This window comes from Lepisosteus oculatus, chromosome 18 (genome assembly GCF_040954835.1).
Source record: "Lepisosteus oculatus isolate fLepOcu1 chromosome 18, fLepOcu1.hap2, whole genome shotgun sequence".
Classification (NCBI taxonomy): Eukaryota; Metazoa; Chordata; class Actinopteri; order Semionotiformes; family Lepisosteidae; genus Lepisosteus; species Lepisosteus oculatus.
This window is the reverse complement of record NC_090713.1, coordinates 6,125,055-6,148,280: the sequence shown is the minus strand read 5'-3', so window position 1 is coordinate 6,148,280 and position 23,226 is coordinate 6,125,055. Positions and strand designations below refer to the sequence as shown.

The following is a 23,226-nucleotide window of genomic DNA, read 5'->3' as shown; positions in this document are numbered from 1 at the left end:
AATGCTGGCTTCCAGCCACGGACCTTGGCCTTTTATCTTGCCATCAACTGTAGACGTGAGCATTGTATGTAAATGTGGAGAGCACTGCAGCCTCCAGATGTATAAATACTCTGTGTGGAACAGTTGGACTACTGTACATCTCCACACTGAGGTACATCTGAGACAGGTGAGTATGTACAGGACACATTATGGTAAACTGCTAGTGTAAAAGGCCTAAATATGAACTTACTTTAGCAATATTATTGACGTTCTAGTGTGTACTAGTATGCACTGTGGCTAAGGATCTGTCCCTGTGGCTGGAAGGTTGCTGGTTCAAATCCACAGTTGGCAGAGAAATCCTACTCTGTTGGGCCCCTGAGCAAGGCCCTTAACCCCAACTACTCCAGGGGTGCTGTACTGTACAATGGCTAACCTGGTGCTCTAACCCCAAGCTTCTCTCCCTGTCTGTGTTTCATGGAGAGCAAGCTGGGGTATGCAAGAAGATGAATTCCTAATGCAGGAAATTGTATATGGCCAATAAAGTGATCTTATCTTATCTATCACTGTATTTGATAATATACACAACTAGACTATCTATACTTATTCTATAAACTTGTGCATGAAATCTTTTATAAATAATGTTCTGGGATAAATATAATGCTCAACACTGTCTGTATTTTTTTGCATATTGCAATTTTTAATATCAGTTACTGTGTTGCATGCAATCGTAATAGAGAATTATAAAAATATTCCTTTGTTTAACCCTTGGATCACATTTCTTCCAGTATTGCACAGGATTTTAGGGAAGTCGATTTAGAAGAAATCTTTAAGGTGAGGCACACATTGCTTTAAAACAGAACAAAAAAATAATGTCTTTAAATATACTAATAATAAATTTAAATGATGGAATTGTTAACAAAATTGTTAATTTCAGGAAGACATTCCCTTCTGTCATTTCTGTGTTATTTTAGATCCAGGTATCGGTTGTGGGAAAATAATCTTTTTACAATCTGACTCAGGAAATTAAGCAGTACCTGTACTGTATATTCCAAAAGTGAATGCGTCTGGCGATTTTACATAGTAGTTTTTCGTTATCTGATAATTACACTTTAGAGACATAAAATAATGTCAGTTTTTCATGTGAAAGTAAAAGACTCAGGCTGCCAGAAGACACTTTTCCTGCTCCAGTGAGCCATCTTGAATGAAAGTTAAAGGACATGACAGGGAAGCCCATCTTGTAAATAACTGGTCCTTGCTCATTTCAGGTGATATGTCAGGATAAATTGGGAACTATGTGGCTGAGAATCACTCTCAGGAGGCCTGTGCCTCTCTTAAGTCTGGACTAGTACAACCTATTCTTGGATGTCTTCTTAATGTGAAGAGTTTTCTTCTGACATATTGTTTCTTTGACAGATCCACTGAAGCAAGTGAATTCTTCACAAAAAAGACAGCATGAACCCCCACAAGGTAGATGAATGCTTATCATCTTAATACTGATAAGGCTTAGAAGGTGATAATTAAATTATGACTTGCAGCTTCTGCCTTACACTGGTATATGTTTTACTAGTAATCTCCAGCAGTGCTCTTTAATTATGTGTTGCACTCATGTGTTATTTGTTTCTGAAAATTGAGTATTACGACACAGTTCAAGCCTGCAGGTAGATCAGTGTGTGTAAGTACTCCATCAGAGGACTTTTTATTCTTGGAGAGTTCAGTAAAAGCAAACACGCAAGCAATTCTGAAAAGCAGAAGACTACATTCCTAAAACACTCAGACACTGTATTGGGTAGCAGTTTGACAGAACATAGGTACCTGTATTCTCATCAGAAGACCGGTTCCGGTTCCGGTCGAGAGGGAACGCTGGCGCATTTGGCTGCCGCTCCTCTCACCAGTTTTTCATTTCTATCTACTTATTTATGTTTTTTTTTTTCCCCTTTTTTTTTCTTCTCCTCGATTGCACTGATTTCTAGTTTATCTATTTTCATCCGCTTCACGTTACAAGTTCACGGGTGCGACTTCCACTGCATTGTGAACTTACTCAACTGAAGACCTTCACCTCTTGCTACCGCCTTCTCTGGATTTCCTTCCCGTCTCGTTTCATCAATCATGTCTCTGAGGTACACTGCACTGAAACTTCTTCAACTAAAACAAAGCTACTTCCTGGTCAAAGACACATTCGATTACTGCCGTTCTACTGGGATTTTACGACCGACTCGCTACATCCATCGCAGCACAGGACGCCGTTCTCTACGTTCGTCTGCCTGCGGAGTCTCTATCCCTGCCTTTCGCCGCACGTCTGTAAGTCCATCACGTACCGGCGCCGATCTAAAAAATCTCCTCTCACTCTCACATGTCCCAGTGCATACGTCTGCCACATTTGGAATTAATTGGCTAAACGGATTTCAGCAGCAGCTCAGTGGGCATGATCTCATCCTGGTTTCTAAAGTGTTAAGCAGACGAGAGACCACATGACTCCCCCAGGATGTGATGCTGGTCTGTCACAAGGCATTTCCCCAGCAGTGCTCGTAAGTCTAACTGAACAGGAGCAGTGCTGGTGCCCACTTATACAGTTGGGTGAACCGGAAGAACTGGAGAGATGTACCTCATTCAAGGTGCAACAGCAGTGTCTGCAAGGGGCACTCAAACCCTCTACACTGCACCGCCCCAAGCTGTATGCAGTGATGTAAAGTCCACACTCTAGTCTAACAGCTGCTCAGGCTCAAACTCACGCTGCTGTCCAGACTGATGGAAGGTCTGAAGGTTCTCCTCCTGGACTGGAGGCCAGTCTGCCACAGGGTCACCCTCAGCAATGCTGCATTTGTACAGCTGGGAGGACTGGAGCAGTACAGAGGAAGTGTAGCAGGACAGCACAGCAATGGAACAATGATCCCACAACCCTCTGTTTGCAAGACCAGACACTTTACTGCTGCACACCGTCTGTAAGAGAAATAGACAAAATTATCTTTCAGAACAATATGACTTTAGAAATAATCACAGGTTTTCTCCTGGTAGATGTTTTTTTTACAGAAAAATTACAAATGGTTTTATGGTCAAAATTAATACTTTAAAATATCAGTATTTAACATAAACCCAGCATCTATGAGCATCACAAGGGAGTCCTTTCAATCAGTAAGTAAGAGCTCCATCCTCTTTGAGACAGAAGGAGAGGGAAATTAAAAGAAGATACTGTAAGGCCAAGTAACTATTAATGGTGTTTCTGAAGTCGCTGGGTCACTAGACCTGGCCTCCATGACCTCTGTGATTCTGTCTTCTCCTCTCTTCCTCAATCAGGACTGTGTTCCCCCCATCGCTGTGCTGGGCTCTGGGGGGGGTCTGCGCGCCACGGTGGCTCTCATGGGGACTTTAACTGAGCTGGGGGCTCAGAACCTGCTGGACACCATCATGTACCTGTGTGGAGTGTCAGGATCCACCTGGTGAGTCTGAGAGACTGGGCTCCAAGATAAGCTATGAGCCTGTGAATTCAGTTCCCATTTTGAATTATAATAATAATAATAATAATAATAATAATAATAATAATAATAATTAAAAAAACTGTATTTTATAAAGCGCCTTTAAAGGTGGCTTCTCAAAGTGCTTGAAAGATTTGAAAGAGCAATAGATCTGTCAGGTGTGCATTGTAACCCTGCAAATTCAGAAGGTTCAGGATTCAGGCTGTGAATTCAGCTGTGCACAGTGCATACACTGGTGAAATGTTTTCTGTGTGTTTGTGTGTCTAACACTGCAGGTGTATGTCCTCTCTGTACCGTAACCCACAGTGGTCCTCTCAAGTGGATGTGCAGAAACAAAAATGGTGGAAACTCTCAACAATGGAAAATTCAGCTACATAAAAAGTTTGCTGAAAATCATGAAGACAATAGAGGATGAGAACTTTTCTTGTACAGATATTTGGGCGGCAATATTTGTTTACATGGTGGTGAAAGAGGTCAGCATTCTTGTCCTTCTTGTATGTGTGTTTGTACAGTATGTAACCAGTTGTATGTGAGTCAAGCTCTCTGTCTCACTCTGCAGTGTCTCTTTCTCCCTGTCTGGGTGTCAGTTTGAGAACTTGTCCTTTTTTCCATAAGATATAGTGTCAGATTTCTCAAAAGTGCCTGCGAAGAGAAAGGACAAATGGCAAGTGACAAAGGATTTATTTTCATGTTCAGATATAAATAGGAAAAAAATAAAATATTGGTGTTAATAATACCAATAACAGCAAAAATCATGGTGATTCTATAAAGCCCTCCAGGAGACAATGAAGTAGAAGGTGTTTAGTACACCTTTGGGAGCAGTTACATTAACTGGCCACTAGAGGTCAGGGTGACCCAGCTCTGTGTAGCATCTGTCTTTGGCAGTGTTCAACACCTGCACTCTCAATTGCGATTTACAGTAGCTGGGAGGGAAGCTGGACTGACAAATTGCAGCTCTGTGTTAGTCATTTTCACCTTAAAGAGGTGACCTACTCCAGAGAGCGGGGTTCTCTCAAGATGAATTTGAAGTGAGAGTCCCAGCTCCCTTAAAGATATCAGACATCTTCCATAAAAGATAATCATTCACTGAATCTGTAATGGAAAAGCAGCAAAAAGTTGAGTTTCTCATATAGATATTCTCATGAAAATGCTCATATCTGTTGCCCTAGTACACATAGATTGCAAATTACACAGTTGGAAATAGTGGTAGAAATGCTGAATCCCATTAATGTAGATCAACCATTACAAAGAAATTACAAAACTCAGTCTTTGTTAGAAACACTTATTTGTCAGGAAACTGGTAAATTTGCTAACAATATTAATATTTTAACAAACAACTAATATTTTCAAGCTGTAACATCCATCCATTCATACCACCCATTTTTTATACTTTTTATATTTATGTACATATATCAATATAAAATATATACATACTGTACTTTTATATTTTATACATGACCAATCAAGTGCTCAACCTTGCTGTCCTCATCCTTCATCTCATTGAATCTGTGCTCAATCCAGGCCGACACCAGCAGCATCATGCTGTGAGAACTGGTTTAAATTTAAAATATGGACTTTCAGTGACAATGCAGAACAGAATGAGATAATTACATACTCAGTGATACAAATGGTGTAAAACAACATTTACTTTTGTGTTGTTTTTAGAACAAAACCTTCTTTAAATCTACACTGCTTTGTGAATACTTTACAGAGCAATAGCAGGTTTGTAAAATATTAACGATTATATTTTTAAATAGAAAGACAAGAATGATTCAATTAACCCATAGACCAATGATTTTATAACAGTTACAAAAACAGATAGACCATTTGATAGTTAGTAACCTAACTTTATGCTGTAAGGCATATCTCTTTCTCCCCCACAAATATCTTGAATGGCTGGATACAAAATTGCACAAAATGCAAGTCGTGAGATTTCTTTAGACTTTTTTTTCAAATTGAGGCATGTGCAACTGAAGCAGCAGTGATTTTACACTAACCAATTGCTGTATTTGTCATTTGGTTAGTACAGAAACACAGCACAGTATTAGGCAAATGTCATCATGTCATATCATTTTCCAAACCACTTTATACTCTATGGTGTCACAGGAAGCCAGAGCCTACCAGGCAAGCAACAAGCACAAGGCAGGGTACACCCTGGAGGGGGTGCCAGACCATCATACATGGGGACAATTTGGAGGCCACAATAAAGGCTGAGGGGTGAAATTTGTCCCGGACACCAGGATAACTCCAAATCCAATTTTTCACTTTAATGACCACAGAGAGTCCGGACCTCGGTTTAATGTGTCATCTGAAAGACGGCTCCCACTACAGTAAAGCATCCCCGCCACTATACCGGAGCATTTGGACCCACACAGACCACAGGGTCCAACAAACACCACTTCCAGCAGCAATCATAGCTTCTGTGGCAGTACAGACCACCTCACCCAGCTCACACAGTGCATATCATTCTTCACCTTCATTTGCATATTAGTATTTGTGTCTCCTCTCATCACTCACAATACAGAAAACGCTCAATTCAGATCTGTTGTGTTTGTCCTCTTTGTGCCTTCAGCCTTTCATCAGAACTGAAGGTGTCCTGTGGCTCTTCTCTGGACTTTGATGGTTATTTATACACACTTGGTTCTTTCCAGATGGACGATCGCAAACTTTCGAAGGAGGAAGATGCAGAAATGACCAACCCTTACCCCATCTATGCTGCAGTGAATAAGTCACAGCTGGGTGACAAGGAAAAATACAACAAAGGCAAGACTCCCACTTCATATACTGTATTTGCTCTAGAGCCCAACATTATAGGGATGAATTGGCTTAAAAAATATTCTAGGGAATTCTTGTAATATATAATATTACATATTAATGCTCGTAGCAACGACAGCAGTATCTCTCAAAGCAATGGCAGTAGTAGCACTACCAGCAGTTGTAAAAGTATCTACAGCTGCACCATGAAGCAGAATTAAGTAACAGCTAAATTAAATTACGTTCAACATCATTTATCCCTTACATCTTGCACTAATCAGGGCATCTTGTTAAAGCAAGCTGAGTTAAATTCCTTGCTTAAAAGCACAGCTGCTGTGTCTTGACTACAATCTGAACCCAAACCACAATGGTCCACAATGCTGCACCCATGGCAGCTGTAGTAGTGTTTGTAGCAAGTGCTTCAAAAGCAGCAACATTAAAATAAGCAGTTCTTGTGTTTGAGAGGAAGGTGGGTGTTTTTTATTAGAAACCAAACACCCTGCAGCTTCTAAAATCAGTGATCAGAGGCAGTGAGGTAATTTACATAAAGTGACAATATTGCAGTGGAAGTTGTTGGCTGGCAATGTGCTCTTCTTGATTTATTCAAGATTCTCAAATTCGGTCTTTTTGTCTTCCTTTCCTCCCTGTCTCTCCCTTTCCAGGGACTTGGTTTGAAATAACCCGTCATGAAGCAGGATACCCTGAGTATGGAGCCTTTGTAGACACCAGTGCCCTGGGGAGTCAATTCCATGGAGGAAACAAGATAAAACACAAAGATGAGATGGACATGCTGTGCTTGCAAGGTTTCTGTTCCTTCTTTTAGAAATTCATAGCAGTTTTGTACATCATGTGTTTTTAGAATGGTACTTGTTCAGGATGGCCAGTATATAATATTGATGTTATCTGACAATATAGTATTTATTTATAGTATTATTTATTATTTTAAAAATTTACTGCACCAAGGTGATAATTACTCTTGAATGACCAAGTGGAAATCCAGTGATATATTAATTGATGATCCAAATTTTTCCTGATTACTTATCGGTTTAAAACAGTCTGATGTGTTAGGAGAGGAGATGATAGGAATGTTTAACACTTTATAAACACTTAGTAATTAATAAATAAGTGACACACATCTCGTGGGAAAAAAAAGTGTATGTAATGATACAGCTAATACTACCGAGAAAGTGTGAAAAAGCCTTACAAAAAAATAATAAAACCACTGGTGGCCCAGGCATATTGCAGGGATTGCTGTGGGATGAAGAAGGACTTACCTCTTCTGTAGTTTAGTTCAACACTGAACCAGCTTTCCTGTTCAATTCATACTCTTCTGTGTTTCTTCAGGACTGTGTGGAAGTGCCATAGGCGATATGAAGGAGAACATAAAATTCTTAATAGGTATTTTACCTTTTGTGCATTTTTTAAACAGAAATTAGTATTTGTTTTTACTTTTTGCCCACCTAATTCATTATTTTCACATACTGTTTTAGTCAGGCTGACACAATACTACAGTCCTTGTAGCAGTCCAGGGGAAAGAGGGTTGGTAAGCTTTCTTCTAACATCACCTACCAAGACAGACAGTTTTACACACTCCAGCGATGAATAGCGTGTGGCAGGAGGAATGGTGCTGCTCTCAATTAAAGGCACATGAACAGTTACAAACCAGAGGGAGAGTACCTGACCCCTCTTGCCTTTTTGGAAGTTAGTAATTACAGAATTTCATCCAAGGATCTCATCCAGCTTTCTCTTGTAAGAAGCCAGACACATGGTAGATTCCAGATGGATCAGTATTGCAGAGCACGCTGAGGCTACCTTGGTAAATTTACCCAGTCATTAAAGTACTAACCAGAGTTGACTGCTTAGCTTTTGATAACAGATGAGATCAGATGTTTGTACAGGCTGGTGTCATAGTAAGTGTAAATTCACCTAGTCCTTCGGTACAGTATCTCTACTGATTTTTCAGTAATGCTCAAGGAATTCCTGGTCACAGATGGCAGATGACACTGACTTGATGTACAGTGCCTTGCAAAAGTATCCACCCCCTTGGACTTTTCACATTTTATTGTGTTACAGCATGGAACCATGATGTATTTAATTGAGAATTGTAGCCGCTCATCAACACAAAGTACTCTATAATGTCAAAGTGAAGAAAAAATGCAGACATTTTTAAATTAATTTCAAAAAAAGAAAATATTTGAATGCTGCCAGTTTCTTTCTAAGAAATAAACTCTGGGGATCCAGAATAACAATAAAACAGTATAGCTTCAGAAACAGTCTGAACCAGTTTTCTGATGCTGCTGGTTTCAAGTATGTATCAGGTCATTAACCATCTAATGGAGACCCACAACTGTCTGGACTACATGGAAGGGTATAGTTTAACAGGCCAGGACTATATGAGTTTTCTTGAAGCTTAAGTTGACATCAGACAGAGAGAACACTGCCTCAGATCTCGCTGCTGCTGCTTAAATAACACACATCTGTAACTGGGCATGTCAGAGCATTTCTCCCTGTCTTGTCGCAACCAATACAGGAACTGATGCCATAGAGCTGAGTTATATACAAATGGTGGTTCCAGATTTTTTAGTTCGTAGAAAATTAAACAGAAAATTCATCTTTCTTAAATGTACATGTGACTATTGTTAATTTCTTTTCATTTCAGAAAAGATAATTTCTTTTTTTAAAGATTTATTCCATCCTAAAAGAAAGTTACATAGAAACCTTCTCCAGAGTTCTGGCGGTAAGATGCTCTTATTTTCTGATATTCTTTTCCACAAAATCAGGCATCTTCTTATGTACAGTACAGGTACACTACTTTTTACATATTGCAGCAGGTGTGATTATATGCAGCAAACACTAGTTGAATAATGAAATGATGGTGAATCAATTCTCACACAGAAGGATCAATTTTGTTACTGTTTTGAGTTGTTTATCCCAATAAACCATTTCTTCCTAACTGACAGTTGCCCAATAAATTGATTCTGCTGGTTGTTAGTGGAGTACAAGCTCCTTGGTTTGTCTCAGAAATTGTCATGGGCAATTTTATTTCAAAGTGTAAAGGATCTTGGAATAAATCCAACATCAATTAAACATTAAAGGGTGTTGTCATAGAAATAAATAAAAGACAAAATCTGGGAAATATGTGAGCATTTTCTGTATGTATTGTGCATTTACAGTGTATTTGAAAGATCTATTCAATTTAATTTATAATCATCACTGATTTATTTCTATTTTTGTACTTCACCTGATAGGAACTCAAATTGTTCATTTGCTTCTGCATTACATAAAATTGCTATACTACAAAGCTGATTATTGAGAGGACTACTCTACAGTATGTGGTCCAATTGGATGCTGAAAATGTATTATTTTCATGAATGAAGGCACACCTGTAGCTTCAGTGACATGGTTCTAGAGTTTCACATTTTAAAGACGTGATTCTTCTCTCTGTTGAAGGCCTTGTAATTACTTTTTCTCCCTCCACCAGCAGCAAGAACGGGGCAGTCCTGACTCACATCTACAATATCTGCCACTTTTCACACTGCAAGCTCTTCCATGATTGTACTGAGATACACTGTTGAAATTTAACAGGCTATTTATCACCCATTGTCACCCATTGTCTAATTGTGGCTACTAACCATGTTTTGACAGGCCTTTGAAAAAGGTTAGTTAACATTCTATGTGGCATGTCTTGTACAGGATCTTTCTGTGGAATAGATTTAATGCTATCAAGACTGACAGGCTTGTTTAACTTAAGGATTTCTAGTACCTGTAATAGCTCTGCATGTCTTTAAACTGTTGCCATCCTTTCTGCACTGATTCCATACCTATCCTGCTCCATTCTACTGTTCTTCAGCTCTTTTTTCTTTAATGCAATAAGAAATAAAACTATACAGAAGACTTAAATAAAAGTTCTGTCTGCTTTATTTAAATCTGGAATCTACCTGTGTAATTTCAATGCATACAGCACTTCAGGACAACACCATATTATGATAATTCTGTTCTAATGGTTTTCTCACCCCTGTTTCCTCACTCTATCTTGACTTTTTTTAAAAGATCTGTACAAGTATTCCGTCTCGTATCTGCTCTGACTAAGGAAGTAGTCATTAGGCATGTCTACCATTTGAGTGTCAGCTTCTGACATTCATATTGGATTTACAAATCTGCATGAGGAGAGGTCCAATCTCCAACAATATATAAGAAATATAAATATGAAAAGAAGTATGTTTTTCTGAACTTGGTGGTCTGTAACATCATGCACTGTGGTTTTATGTTTCAGCCATAAAGGTTGAGACCTTGGCTTTATCTGGCTTAAGTTCTGTGCAAGAAAGTTGTTTTTGAAGTATAGAGCTAGTCCTTCTCCTCTCCCATCTTCCCATCTCTCCTCAATGCAATGTCCACATGAATGTCTCTAGCACTTATATTTTAGTTCATCCAATTCCCAAAAAATCTAAATAATGTTTTCTCCTGTTTTTCCCTTGGAGATTTTATTAAGACCCACTTTCTTTCCACTTAACATGTTTTTGCATTTCTCTGTAGATCCTTGTCAAAAGCTTATTGGTAATTAATCATCTGGAAATAAACACACAGTGGGTTATCAAAAAATCAGAAGGTATCTCTGTCAGAATTAAACCACAGAATAACAGACCCTCTCTTCTTTTCACAGGTAGACCCCCCTCTGAAGATGTGTTCTCTTTTTACAATGATGTGGAGGAAGATGAGGAAGACCTCAGTTTAGGTAATGGTAAAGCAGGTTGAGTCACATGCACTCAATGTAGGTTTGAGAGTTTAGGGGTAGTCTTAATATACCCACAATAATCCATTGCCAGGTAACTGTCTTGCAAGCCAAGACTCTTCCCACTCTGACCTGTCTTGCAGGTGACAATACCACCCAATAATGGCTGAATGCCAAGACTAGTACAAGAAATATCCCTCCCGAAGACTTATCCCCCCAATCTCAGTTCCAGGCAATCTCATGTTGACTGTATCTTGTTCAAGCTAAGGTTCACCCAATCCCAATTAATATACCCTTTTCTCTGTTTTTCTGCACTGAGCTCCCACGTTGTCTAATGTCTTCACAGCTAGAACAGCTACTGATCAAACCTGCTAGTGTGGAGAACAAGACCCTCTATTTACATTGTTAGACTAGGAAGAAAAACAGTCTAGGACTGGAAAAGATTATTAAAGCTATTCTGTATCATAGCCTTAGAACTTCAGCAGTCCAGGAGTGAAGAAAATGCTTTTGCCGATGTGGTGCTGGTGTGGTGGGGTATTTAGAATAAGTTGCTGTGTTTTCTTTTCTCTGCCCAATTTGGGGAAAAAATGATAAATTACACTAGGAGCTAAAGTAACTTTCTCTATTAAAACCAGCAGTTTACAAGTTTCCACAGTTACCACAGTTCTTTAGCTGAAACTTTTTTAGAAAAGGTAAGTTTGAACTTTTTTAGAAAACACTCTACTGGTAAAGAAGCCACTGCAGGGGTTTGCAGAGGTATACTCTAAACACCCCAGTATACAACTGTGAACAAATTAATATTCTCTTTTCTCTGGGATATGTCTGTACTTCATAACTTACAGACCCTCACCTGTTCCAAAACCTTTGCAGTAATTTTTCCATTTCAAGGCTAATTTAGTTTAGAACTTTTCTTCTGTGTGTGGGATGAGCTGTAACCCAAACTAGCGGTTACTATGGAATATCCTTGTTAGGACTGTAGTTCTCTTGAAGTGAACATTTTGGCCTGCCTACTCTTTCCAGTAAGGGAACCAAAACATTCCCTTATCTGATTTCTTTCTAAACTTGTACTCAAAGTGTGGGTCTCATTCACAGGTGATGAATGTGAAAAGAGAGCTATGATCTTTTGCCTGCTTAAGCTCCACTGGAACGTCCTCTGTGGCAAAGACTGCAAACACATCCTCAACTCTATGAAGAACATTGTCAAAGGTACACTTCTCTTACATGTAAATTTCCAATTACTTCAGAATGCAAGGAGGGTTACAACCGAAAGGAAACCTCTTCCCCCATCTGCCTCTTACCATGTGTGAGACTCTTTTATCCTCTTTTCTCTGTCCACCAGATGAAAAGGTGATATATGAGTTGGTCTCACTGATGTATGATACGTGGGACGTCGTCGGCAAGGACATCCAGCACAGGATGATATCAGCTCTTTCCATGGTTGTCCTTAAGCATTTTGAAGGCAAGTGTGTCTCACCTGAAATAAGAGTGTCAGTGATGCTGTAAGATCTGGGAATCAGTATTTTGCAGAAATTGCCCATAAGTCATGACAAAAACCTTGTCACACTGCATCCATAAAGCATGAGCTTACCGAAACTCCTCCAACAGAAAAATCAACTGAATCATGAAATGGGACAAGCCTGGAAGTTGTAACCAGAAGACAAAAAAAAATGTGTTCACTAAAAACACTAAAATGTGTAAAAGTAGAAAAAACATTCCCGTCCATACCTTATACAGTAATACATTTCAATTTCCTCTGGAATTCTTAATGATTTAAAGTAAGTTCTTATTTCATTATTTTTACATTTCCTATTCTAGACATTTGATCTATTTTCACTTGTGTAAAAACAGCAATGAGTTCTCCAGCGTACTGTATGATTCTGTACACAGCAGCTCTTCTCACTGTCTGCTGAGTGTCAGAAGTGACACATATAAATGCTTGTATTCTTTTGAGCACCGAATCAATGCAGATACAATACTAAACATGGATCTTCCTTTTGCTTCAAAATTCAGTTTACCACATTGCTTTACTGTTAAATAACAGGAGTATAGTCTGGTCTTTTAAAGGTGCTGTATCAGATGATCACAAAATTTAATACAAGGGGAATTTGCTTGGGAGCCTTTTCTAATTTAATGTTCGGTTTCACGTTCATTTCAGAAGCAAATGAACAGCTCATGGTCACCACGCAAGCAACAGAGAATGCAGGTAAGTTGGTTTTGGAAATTATACAGTAGTATGATTTAGATGTACAGGCACCCATCACTTTATATGATAGCTTTTACACACCTGAAGCACTATCCAGCTAAATCATACTCAGAAATAGGAGAAACTAATTAATACTACAATATAACTATGGCTATAATACAGTTTAGATTATGGATAAATAATACTGAATTATTCATGAGGGGGAGAGAGAAAAAAAACGCTACAGAGGCATAGAGAGAGACAGGGGCAGTTAATATTGAATTGATTGCTCTTAGTGTTATATAAAGAGTAGTTGTAAGAGAAGAAGTCATTGGGCCTGCTTAGACAGATTGATGGTTAGATAAATAGCTTATTCTGTAGTTTCATGAAACTCCATTATACAAAGCCAGAGAAGCAGGAGAGGAACAAAAAACAACACTGACACAAATACAACTGGGTTTTCACTATTGCTTTTACAGACATCTACTGGGTTGGCTCTTTGAGGGCTTTTAATACAGTATCAGGTTTCTTCACAGCTGTGTCTTTTCAAGATGACATAGGTCCACATCCTTCAGTTTATCAGTGCAGGACATTCCTTTAAGCCTTGGAGTATATCTGGTTGATCCTATCTGGTCTGATTTGAAAGTAGTAGTCTCTTGTAGTTTATTTCATTTCAGGAAATCTCTAGTTTTCTTGTCTAAGTCTTGCTTGTCTAAGTTTGCATCTTAGTCTTCACTGTTTTCAGTCTCACACATACACTTATGGATCAGCCTGTTTAGTTATTTTGTGAAAATCCTAGCTCATTGTTTATGTGCTAGCACATACAGTGTGGTGTGTACAGCTGGCTACAAATTGTAATAATTAAAAAAATCATTAATTTGGTACATTCATTTGTTATATCAAATAAATATAGACCTTTCTCTTGCAATATATGCTAAATCAACTTTCAGTTATATTGTATCAAGGGTATGAATACTTTTAGAGAAATTTGTTTTGTATGCACACACAGACCTTCTGTAGTTACTTTCAAAGTGACAATAGCATCTCAGTGAATTAGTTTGGATTCAAATACTGGATTTTTAGCTTGCCTAGATTTTCCAATTGGTGTTTTAAATCCATTTCTAGAATAAAAAAAAAACAATTGTATTCCTTCCTCCTCTTTTCTAGCAGCCACTGAAACAGAATTGAAGGACTGAGTTCTGACAAGTACAGTATTTCCACTAGACATTTTATTAGATAGATAGATAATACTTTATTAATCCCAAAGGGAAATTGATGTATTATGTGTACCTACTGAACTAAAGTGTACTGGAATTGCTTCAGTGTGCATCACACTTTTCACACATTTGGAGGTTCAGGCTGGCAACAATGCTCTGATGATATTAATTTGGCACAATGGCAATTACTGTAAACAAGGAACAAACAGTTTAAACAGCAAGATAGGGTACCATCATATTGATTTTAATTTATGCCTATGTGGTATTTTGTGAGGTAGAATATAGTGTCTGTGAAGTGAAGTCTGTGTTTTGTTGTGTCCAGAAAAGAAATGCTAAAGGTTAAAGGTTACTGGTTCTTTTGGTTAGATTGACCTAACTTAACAGCAAAATACTGCTGTAAAGTAAACACCAAAAGAATCCAGTTGATACAAGAATTCTGTCCAAGAATTAAATCTTTGGGAATAGTAATTGTTCAATACAGCCATATTGTCTACTGGATTGTAGCAATCTGATATGCTTGGAAATGTTTGAACTTCTCTTGCTCAGAAACAACAGGTCATGTTTATCTCTTCTTCCAGCTTCCTATGGGAATGTGACCATGAACTGCGACAAATCTGATGTGTTCCTTCTCACAAAGTTTCACGAGATTCATAAAATGGTATCTTTCTGGATCTGGGGAACCAAGCACAACTTTCTGTATGAGTACCCCAACACAGGTGAGACTCCAATATAGCGCAGTAGCACAGAAAATAACTTTTAACAGTGCAATGTGCAATATATACTGTAGCAAAAGTGAACTGATTGGTCCCAAGACTGTAACAGGTCTGGACTTGTAACAGTGTAACAGTGTTCACTCAGTGGGCAGTGGGAGGCCCACAGTCTACTAGTCAGCTGTTCAGGATTAGGCAAACTGTAACTGAGGTTTCTCCAAGTAGCTAATAAAATCCAATAAAATTGGATGGACTTAGCTGGTTTGGGTCCTCATTTGACTTGACCTGCCTGGCACCTCACAGAGAGACACCCCACTCAGGCACTGTGGAAAACTAGATATAACAAATTAGAAATGCACATGTTAAAAGAGCTTGTCCTCAAGTCTTTATTCTTCCCATTTTTAGGTTAGCCAGCAGCTGAAAGCTTGAAGTGATAAAGTAATAATTTCATTATATTTTTGTATAGTATCTCGTAAAATAGTACAGCATTGTGATTATTATAGTGGATTATGAAAAAGTAGTCAGATGATGCCTTTATCCAGGACTACTGTCAATCTGATACTTACCTTAAAAATTAATCTAGGAAACACTCTACATTATACATTCTGATGGTATATAAAATGATTCAAAATAACTCAAAGAGAAAAGCAATTTCACAGCACTTTAAGAATTGGTAAACCATAGCAGGTTGCATTTGTCGAGGTTTTAGACCAACCTGTAACACTGACTTTTTTTTCTTAAACGAATGTTGTTATCCACCTTTTTTTAGTTTTTTTAAGTGTGAATCCCTCATTCTGGATGTTTTTTGTTGTAGTTTTGAATCCATGTATTTGCTGTGTCATAAAAAAACAGATCTCAATGGTTCCTAGTACAGCAGCTTCTTTCTATTTACTAAATAATAATAATAATAATTAATAATAATTGCTTACACTTATATAGCGCTTTTCTGGACACTCCACTCAAAGCGCTTTACAGGTAATGGGGACTCCCCTCCACCACCACCAATGTGCAGCATCCACCTGGAATCCAAATGTGCCTCTGAACTCTTTCTCTTGTGTTTAAATAATCCCTAGATAACAGACTCCCCAGGAACCTGGTCACTGAGGACAAAATCTACCTCATTGATGCTGGTCTGTCCATCAACAGTGCCTACCCACTGGTCCTGAGGAGAGACAGGGGAGTGCAGCTCATTCTGTCCTTTGATTTCAGCGAAGGAGACCCATTCATGGTAAAGTACATCATACAAGTCATCACGTTCATCTGGTTCTGCTGTCTTGAGTTCACACTTCAGTGGTCCAGGCTCAGGCTACTGTAGGAGCTCCTGTAGTCTAGGTGATTCCCTCAGTTACAGTGTAGGTGTGCCAATGCCAGATTTCTATTTCAAACTGCTCTACCATAAAACAGGGCTTCAACAAGCTGGTAGCCTAATATTGGACTAATACTAGGTTTCTGCGAAGATGCTGAAGTACCTACTGTATCTCATAGGTTTCACCAGGTACACATTTAAACATCAGTGCCTGTTAATTTGACTTTCTGTATTAAAGATCCATAAATGTATAATTTCCCAGCATTTTTTTCTAGTTTAAATCAGGTTACCTATGCAAAGGGCTTTCCTATTAATAATTGGAATAGAATAGAATACTCTAGGAACAGAATAATAATATTAATATTCCTAATAATAATAAAGCTATTGGAGATTATCTGTGCACTCAAACTGTAGTTTCTTATAACCAAATAATATATCCACAGTTTGCCTGGATACAAAATTAGCTACTGTATGCTTTTGTTTTTCTGCAATTGTCTTTTTTTTCTTTTTATTACAATGTAATGACTGGATGACTGATCAGTTGATGACAGTGAGGGTGGACAGTGTGTTTTTTCTTCCTTCCAGACTGTCACCAAGGCAGCTGAATACTGTGATAAAAACAAAATTCCCTTCCCACCCATTCCAGTGAGTGAGGAGGAGAAGAACTGTCCAGCAAGCGTCTACATCTTCAAGGGTACAAACACCCCCACTGTCATGCACTTCCCTCTCTTCAACAAGGACAACTGTGGAGGCAAGTGAACCAGCAGGCATTTTAGATTTCAGCTACAGGATTCATGTCACTGCTGTGAGAAATTCACCACTGGTTGGTGAAAGACAAGACTTATGGTTTCAAGCCAGCCCAGTGTTAATTTGATTATTAATATTTGATATATCTAATGCCTTACTTAAGTTGAATAAAATGTCTATTAGATATAATTGTATTTTAGCCATACTTGTAATTTTGATTTGGTCAACTAAAAATTAACTAAAGTTCACTTGCAGTACTTTTAGCCAACAAACTGAATTAGTTTCAGTCACATTTCAGTCATGCAGTTAAATTAAGTTTTAGTCTAATTCGTTAGTCTTTGGAATATTAAGTTTTGCAACATGGTGGCACATGCTGGCATTGCTGCCTTGTAGTACTGGCACCCTCTTTACTTCCAGACCTGGAGTGCTATCTGTGTGGAGATTCCTCCCACAGTCCAAAGACATAGTGGTAGGTTCACTGGCTTCAGTGAAAACTGGCCCTAAGTGTACAGGTAAGTGTGTGTCTGCCCTGTAACACCCATCCAGGGTGTACCCCACGTTGTGTCTGTTGTTTGTTAGGATAGGGTAACAGGGGCTCTGGTTCTCCTGTTACCCTGAATTGGAAAAAAGCAGTTTGAAAATAGATGGATTGTACTTTTTTTTACTTCATTGCAGTTTAAGAATTATAAATGGATGGAATGTGCTGAAGTACTGAGTAGATTGAATGTTGAGTTCAGCAGAGAGACCCCATTGTGTGAAGACCAAAGAAAACATATAGTAGTGTAAATCTGAAAATGATCACAGAAAGCAAAAATCATATCAGGCTATTACATCATAATGCCATTTTCATGAAAACTTTTGTACTTTCACTGTTGCAATGCAAAACGTGATTCCTACATGATTTCATACAATTGATAACATTCTACTAAAAAGCAAGAGTCTTTGTGTCTCCTGCCTTGAGCTCGTTGCTTGCTGGGACGAGCTACCCCACAACCCTGTGGTAGATAGGATGGTTGGAAACTGGATGAATGGATACATTTTCAGTTACTGTACATTGCTTCACTGGCATGAATATTTTTTTGGGAAACTATACAGCCATTCAAAATGTGCATCAAAACTCATTCTCATGGACAGCTGGCTGCACCGTGTAGCAATGTGATTCAGGAAGTTGAATCATCCTGCCAAAAGAATCTTCACTGGCCAAGATAGATCAATAAGTGGTGTGTTAGATGTTAATAAAAACATTAGCTCAATGTATTCTGTTGTCCTACAGTATGCCTTTAAATCCTCTTAATATGGAATATTAATATGGAATCATAACTAAAGCCTTACTACAGGGAAATGTTGGTAGCTGAAAATATATTTCCTTGGTAGTGGTACAAGTAGATGAAAATAAAAAGTGTGCTACCTTTTATAAAAAAATAATCAATCTACCACAAGTGCCATCTATCATATTTCTCTGACCAATAAAAATTCTCTGAGCTGTGTGATGTATCATTATGTAGCATTATGACAGAGTCATTTTACTGCCGTATTGAGTTTTGATGTGCAATCTGAGTGGCTGCCTCAGTAATTATACAGCTAAACGAACAACATCCAGCCTTTTGGGTTTCACTTCCTGGTTAAGTTCCCAAGGAAAAAGAGCCTCAGCTGTAAGATGACTATTGTAAGTTTCTGCTAAGAATCAGGACTCCCATGGGTACTGCTTACTGTAGTTCTGTTTTTCATCATTCACTGAAATAAACAATAGCTAATTGACAAAATATTTTCTTCTTCACTTTGACAACTGAATTAATACTACAAGGTGTTACATGACTTTAATATTCTTTCAAACAGCAATGCTGCCCAATTTTCTTTGAAATGACCGAAGAACTATTATGTGCTGACACACAGAGTAATTTTAAACCCAGTATATCAGAGATCATTCTCTGCAGGCTCTTAGGCAACCTCCTCCTGTTTCACCAAAACTCCAGGCCATCAGCTCTCCTATCTATCCCCATATGCTCCGGTCTAATCAAACAGGAAGCACTAAGTCTTTTGAGACTACCCCAAACTTGCCACTTATCAGAGACATGCAATACAATAACACAACACAAAATTCCCAGGGCACAGCTTTGAACAGAACAGTACTCTAAGAGTTAAACATTTATAAGTAAAAAATAAATAAATAATAATACAGCATTACCATGTTCCTTAATGTCTTCACTAATATTGTGTTGTACAGTATTTCAGAACATTAATACAACAAAAGACACTCATGCAGTATGAAACCCAAATCTTTGATTTTGTCTTAACAACCTCCCATTGTTTTAGGAACAGCTTTACAGAGTCTAGACTTTAATAACTCATGCAATGTTTAGATATGCTCAATATTTTCTGTATTTTGTGGCATCTGTTTTCTTAGTTTTCTGTCAGACTCATCCCAGAAATGTACATTCATATATAGAAACAGACTTCAGAGAAAACAAGACCTGCAATGTAGCTGAGTACCCCACCTGGATGCTGTCCTGTCTTGCACCCTGTGATCCCTGGGTTGATATACCTGTAGCCCTTACCAGGAATAACTGGCTTTCTAGTAATAGATGAACAGATGGAATGTTTTAAAAATGCTAAAATCTGTTTTCTGGAGAATCGCATAGAGCAGTATTTTGAAAAAGAAAAGATTGATTGGGAACATTTTAGTAGTTTTTATGTCCAGTAGTAATATACAAACAATAATTTAATCCTGAATGATTTGTGCTATTGAAAATTATTTGTTCGTTAAGGGATTACCAGGTGAAGTGCTGTCCGTATTTCTCTAGATCTGCTGCTGGTCAGAATGGTTGCATCAGGTTAGCAGTTCACTGTTGGATAAACAGCATCTCCACCTACTAATATACTAATATAACCATGGACAATAAATGACAAAGTAAAACAAGGTTAAGGTTTACTTTCAGGTAGACCTTAAAGGGGAGCAGCCACAGAGCTGGAGAAGCAGGGAAACAAACTTAACAGAACTAACCTTCTGATGGACTACATTTTTTCTGAAATTGGTCACTATAACAATGAGCACAACAGGCCAGTGAGGTCTATTCTTAAATTCTGGGTCAAAATCCAACATCCTTCAGCTGAACATCATCATTCTTTCCTCAGGTGAAGAAAAGATTGAAGCGATGAGGGAGACCTACACAACTTTCAAAAGGTCCTACAGTGAAAATGAGCTTCAGGATCTCCTGAAAGCAGCTAAGAAGAATGTTGAGATCAATAGAAATAAGATCGTCGCTGAGATTCAAAATGCTGTGGATGCAGAAAGGAGAAAGAAACATCAGTAGAATCAAAATATGACAACAGAAGAGTTCAGTGATTCACTTGAGTTAGTAGTATAGAGGAGTCGAGGGGCTGGGGGTGTTCACTGTTTGTTTTGTGTCTGAACTGGTCAATCACTTAACCTTTTAAAGATTTTTATACTTTTTCCAGTAACAAATACAACACTGTCAGAACAAAACAAATGGTGCTTCAGCAATTGCAATATCGTGTAGTATAATGGACAGTTTATTCCCTTGTAAAGCAGGTTAAAAGTGATTCCATCTGTAAGTCTGCATTATAGTGATTGAGAATAATTTAATCTCCTTTATTTCTTTAATAATTTCAGGCCAGTGTTTTTTAGACAATGCCATCTGATCAATATTTTAAAACTTTTGATTCATTTTTAATCGTTATCGCTTTCAGAGTCTCTGCTGTGCAGTGTCAAACCACAGTTTAAAAAAGTTAAGATTTTTATAAGAAAAATCAAAGAAACAGTTTTAACTCACCTAAGGTAAGTGGACCTGCGCTGGAGGAAGGTCCTGGCTGTTACTCTTTTTGTTTCTAATCTGAGCAGTCAATTAAACAATTAACCTCATTATTATATCCTTCAGACATATGCAGGATGTTGCTTATGGTTTTTTACATTTAACTCAACGCAGTGACTTCTGAAACACCTCAGAGACAAGTTACAAGTAATATACTTAATGAGTTTCATTATTTAACTCACCATGTTACTGTGAGCTCAGGCTGGAACAGAAAGCAGAGGACACTGGGGCTGAAGGTACCAAGACACACACCACTATTTCACAGCCACTGTCACAACTCTCAGACCATGAAGTCACACAGTGTATAGTCAAGTGAAAGTTGGCAGAAAGAACAATCAAGTGACCATGCAAATGTTTACTGGCTCTTTAGTTCTAGAGGGTAATGTCCACATAATAGTCGCATACAAATAGCCCCGATAAACTTTTATTTCTATAGCTTGCAAATATAGAGAACGATCTTAAAATCGATATGATACATAACCTTTGAAGATAATCTAACCCAGGAACAAAGTTATGTTTTTGACAAAGCTTTAAAGGTATTATCAGTCACCTGTACATTGAGAACACCTGTATATTGTTTAATTTAATGAATTACAAAAAAGGAAAGGTACAACTGACCTTTGAGGAGTGAGATGTTTGCAAAATGCTCTATAATTTACTTAGAGTAACAATCACCTGTTTAATGATGACCTGATCAGGACATTTTGAAAATAAACATTGAAAATAAAGAACTCTTTACTATAGGCATTATTAAGTGTTAATTATGTTGTCTTAGATTGAATTTTATGTTTTAAATGTAATAGGGTTTATGGAAATCTTGAGAAGAATGCATCTTACTGGGCAGAATCACCTTCTTTAACAGAAGAAATGATATCCTTCAAAATACTGTGAAGTGTAAGAACTGACTGTACAGTATGTTTCACAAAATGGAGAGTGACCAAGAAACTACAAAAATGGCAACACTAATTTAAAAGATGGAATCGAAACAATTAAATGAAATTTCCAGCACCTCCTCAGGCTGTCCTGTGTCTTTATCTTCACCCTCAGCTTCTGCAGGAGGTCCCAGCTGCAGCAGTTCAGTCGTTGTACAGTCCTGTTGAGGGAGGTGTTTGTAAGGGTGTGTAGCACAGTGTTTGTACCAACATTCTTTTGGGCAACTGTAAACTCTGACAGCAATAGTCTGCTGCATCTTCAGCCTGGACTCCTGTGATGGTCAGAGTAATGTCAGTCCCAGATCTACTGTCACTGAAATGCTCAGGGATCCCAGTCTAATGGGTTGTTTCCTGATAGATCAGGAGATAAGGAGCTTCTCCAGCCTTTGTTTGGTACCAGGCTAGGCAGTGCTTGAAAAAAAATGAAAATGAAAATAATAATAATAAATGTGTCAGAAAAATCTTGAAAACACTAATTCATTAATGGATTTGATTTCAATATATTTTCTATTAATGTATTATTTTCACATGAAATTAAACTAAAATATTTCAGTCCCATTTCTACTGTTACACTGTGGGGCAGTGATTAGCAAAGGGATGGACCCTATGCGGGCAGGATATCACAAAACACTGAAGCAACAGAAAATCCAGGGTCATGGTCAAAGACTAGCAAAAGGATCAAGAGGCCAAAAACCTAGGAGAAACTTAGCAAAATGTTTCCAAGATGAATTCCAAAAATCGTGTTCAAGAGGGTAACCAAAAGTCCAAAAACCAAGAAGGATTCCAGAGAAGATAACACAATAGAAGGCCTGTAGCTCAAGAGGTCTGCACCAATACTAAGCACTGAATGAACAGGGAGCAAGGTTTAAACAGGCTGGAGGAGAGGCATGGTGATGGGTTAACGAGGTGTGGTTAACCTAAGCCTCTCCCGAGTGGATGAAGTACTTGGTTGGAGTGTTCTCTGGTGGCGGGATGTTGGAACTATAACATTACCCCCCCCCCCCCCCCCTTAAGGGAGGTTCCTGACACCCTCCCGGGATGGTTTGGTTTGTTTTGAATCAGCAATGGAAATCATGAATTAATGTGCGGTCAAGAATGTCTTTCTCGGATACCCATGAACGCTCCTCTGGTCCATAGTCTTCCGTCAACTAGATATTGCAATCTTCCATGATGCCAGCTGGAGTCCAGGATTTCATTTACTGCAGAAGGGTCCGATGTATCTATGGCCCAATTTATGGGAACACTGCCGAAGTGGTAAATTACGGGTAGATGACCACACAAATTGTCCACGTCTGAGCTAGGGTACCGCACAGCGATAGTGGTTGATGGTTTTCATTTGCTGGTCCACTGTACGCAACAGGGTAGTTTTT

General features: G+C 38.3%; 1 protein-coding gene across 1 annotated transcript in view; it reads left to right on the top strand.

Annotated features, from left to right (window-relative positions):
* LOC138223968 (cytosolic phospholipase A2 gamma-like) overlaps positions 1-21,901 on the top strand; it is a 34,570-nt gene extending 12,669 nt beyond the window's left edge. Inside the window, exons 2-14 of the mRNA XM_069180150.1 lie at positions 3,271-3,413; positions 3,725-3,744; positions 6,866-7,006; positions 7,548-7,601; positions 8,863-8,940; positions 10,864-10,935; positions 12,025-12,138; positions 12,272-12,391; positions 13,088-13,135; positions 14,910-15,047; positions 16,115-16,269; positions 16,933-17,098; positions 20,227-21,901. Of these exons, the coding sequence (XP_069036251.1) occupies positions 3,271-3,413; positions 3,725-3,744; positions 6,866-7,006; positions 7,548-7,601; positions 8,863-8,940; positions 10,864-10,935; positions 12,025-12,138; positions 12,272-12,391; positions 13,088-13,135; positions 14,910-15,047; positions 16,115-16,269; positions 16,933-17,098; positions 20,227-20,405 (1,428 nt within the window). The 3' untranslated portion in view covers positions 20,406-21,901. The remainder of the gene's footprint in view (positions 1-3,270; positions 3,414-3,724; positions 3,745-6,865; positions 7,007-7,547; positions 7,602-8,862; positions 8,941-10,863; positions 10,936-12,024; positions 12,139-12,271; positions 12,392-13,087; positions 13,136-14,909; positions 15,048-16,114; positions 16,270-16,932; positions 17,099-20,226) is intronic.
* The last annotated feature ends 1,325 nt before the right edge of the window (positions 21,902-23,226 follow it).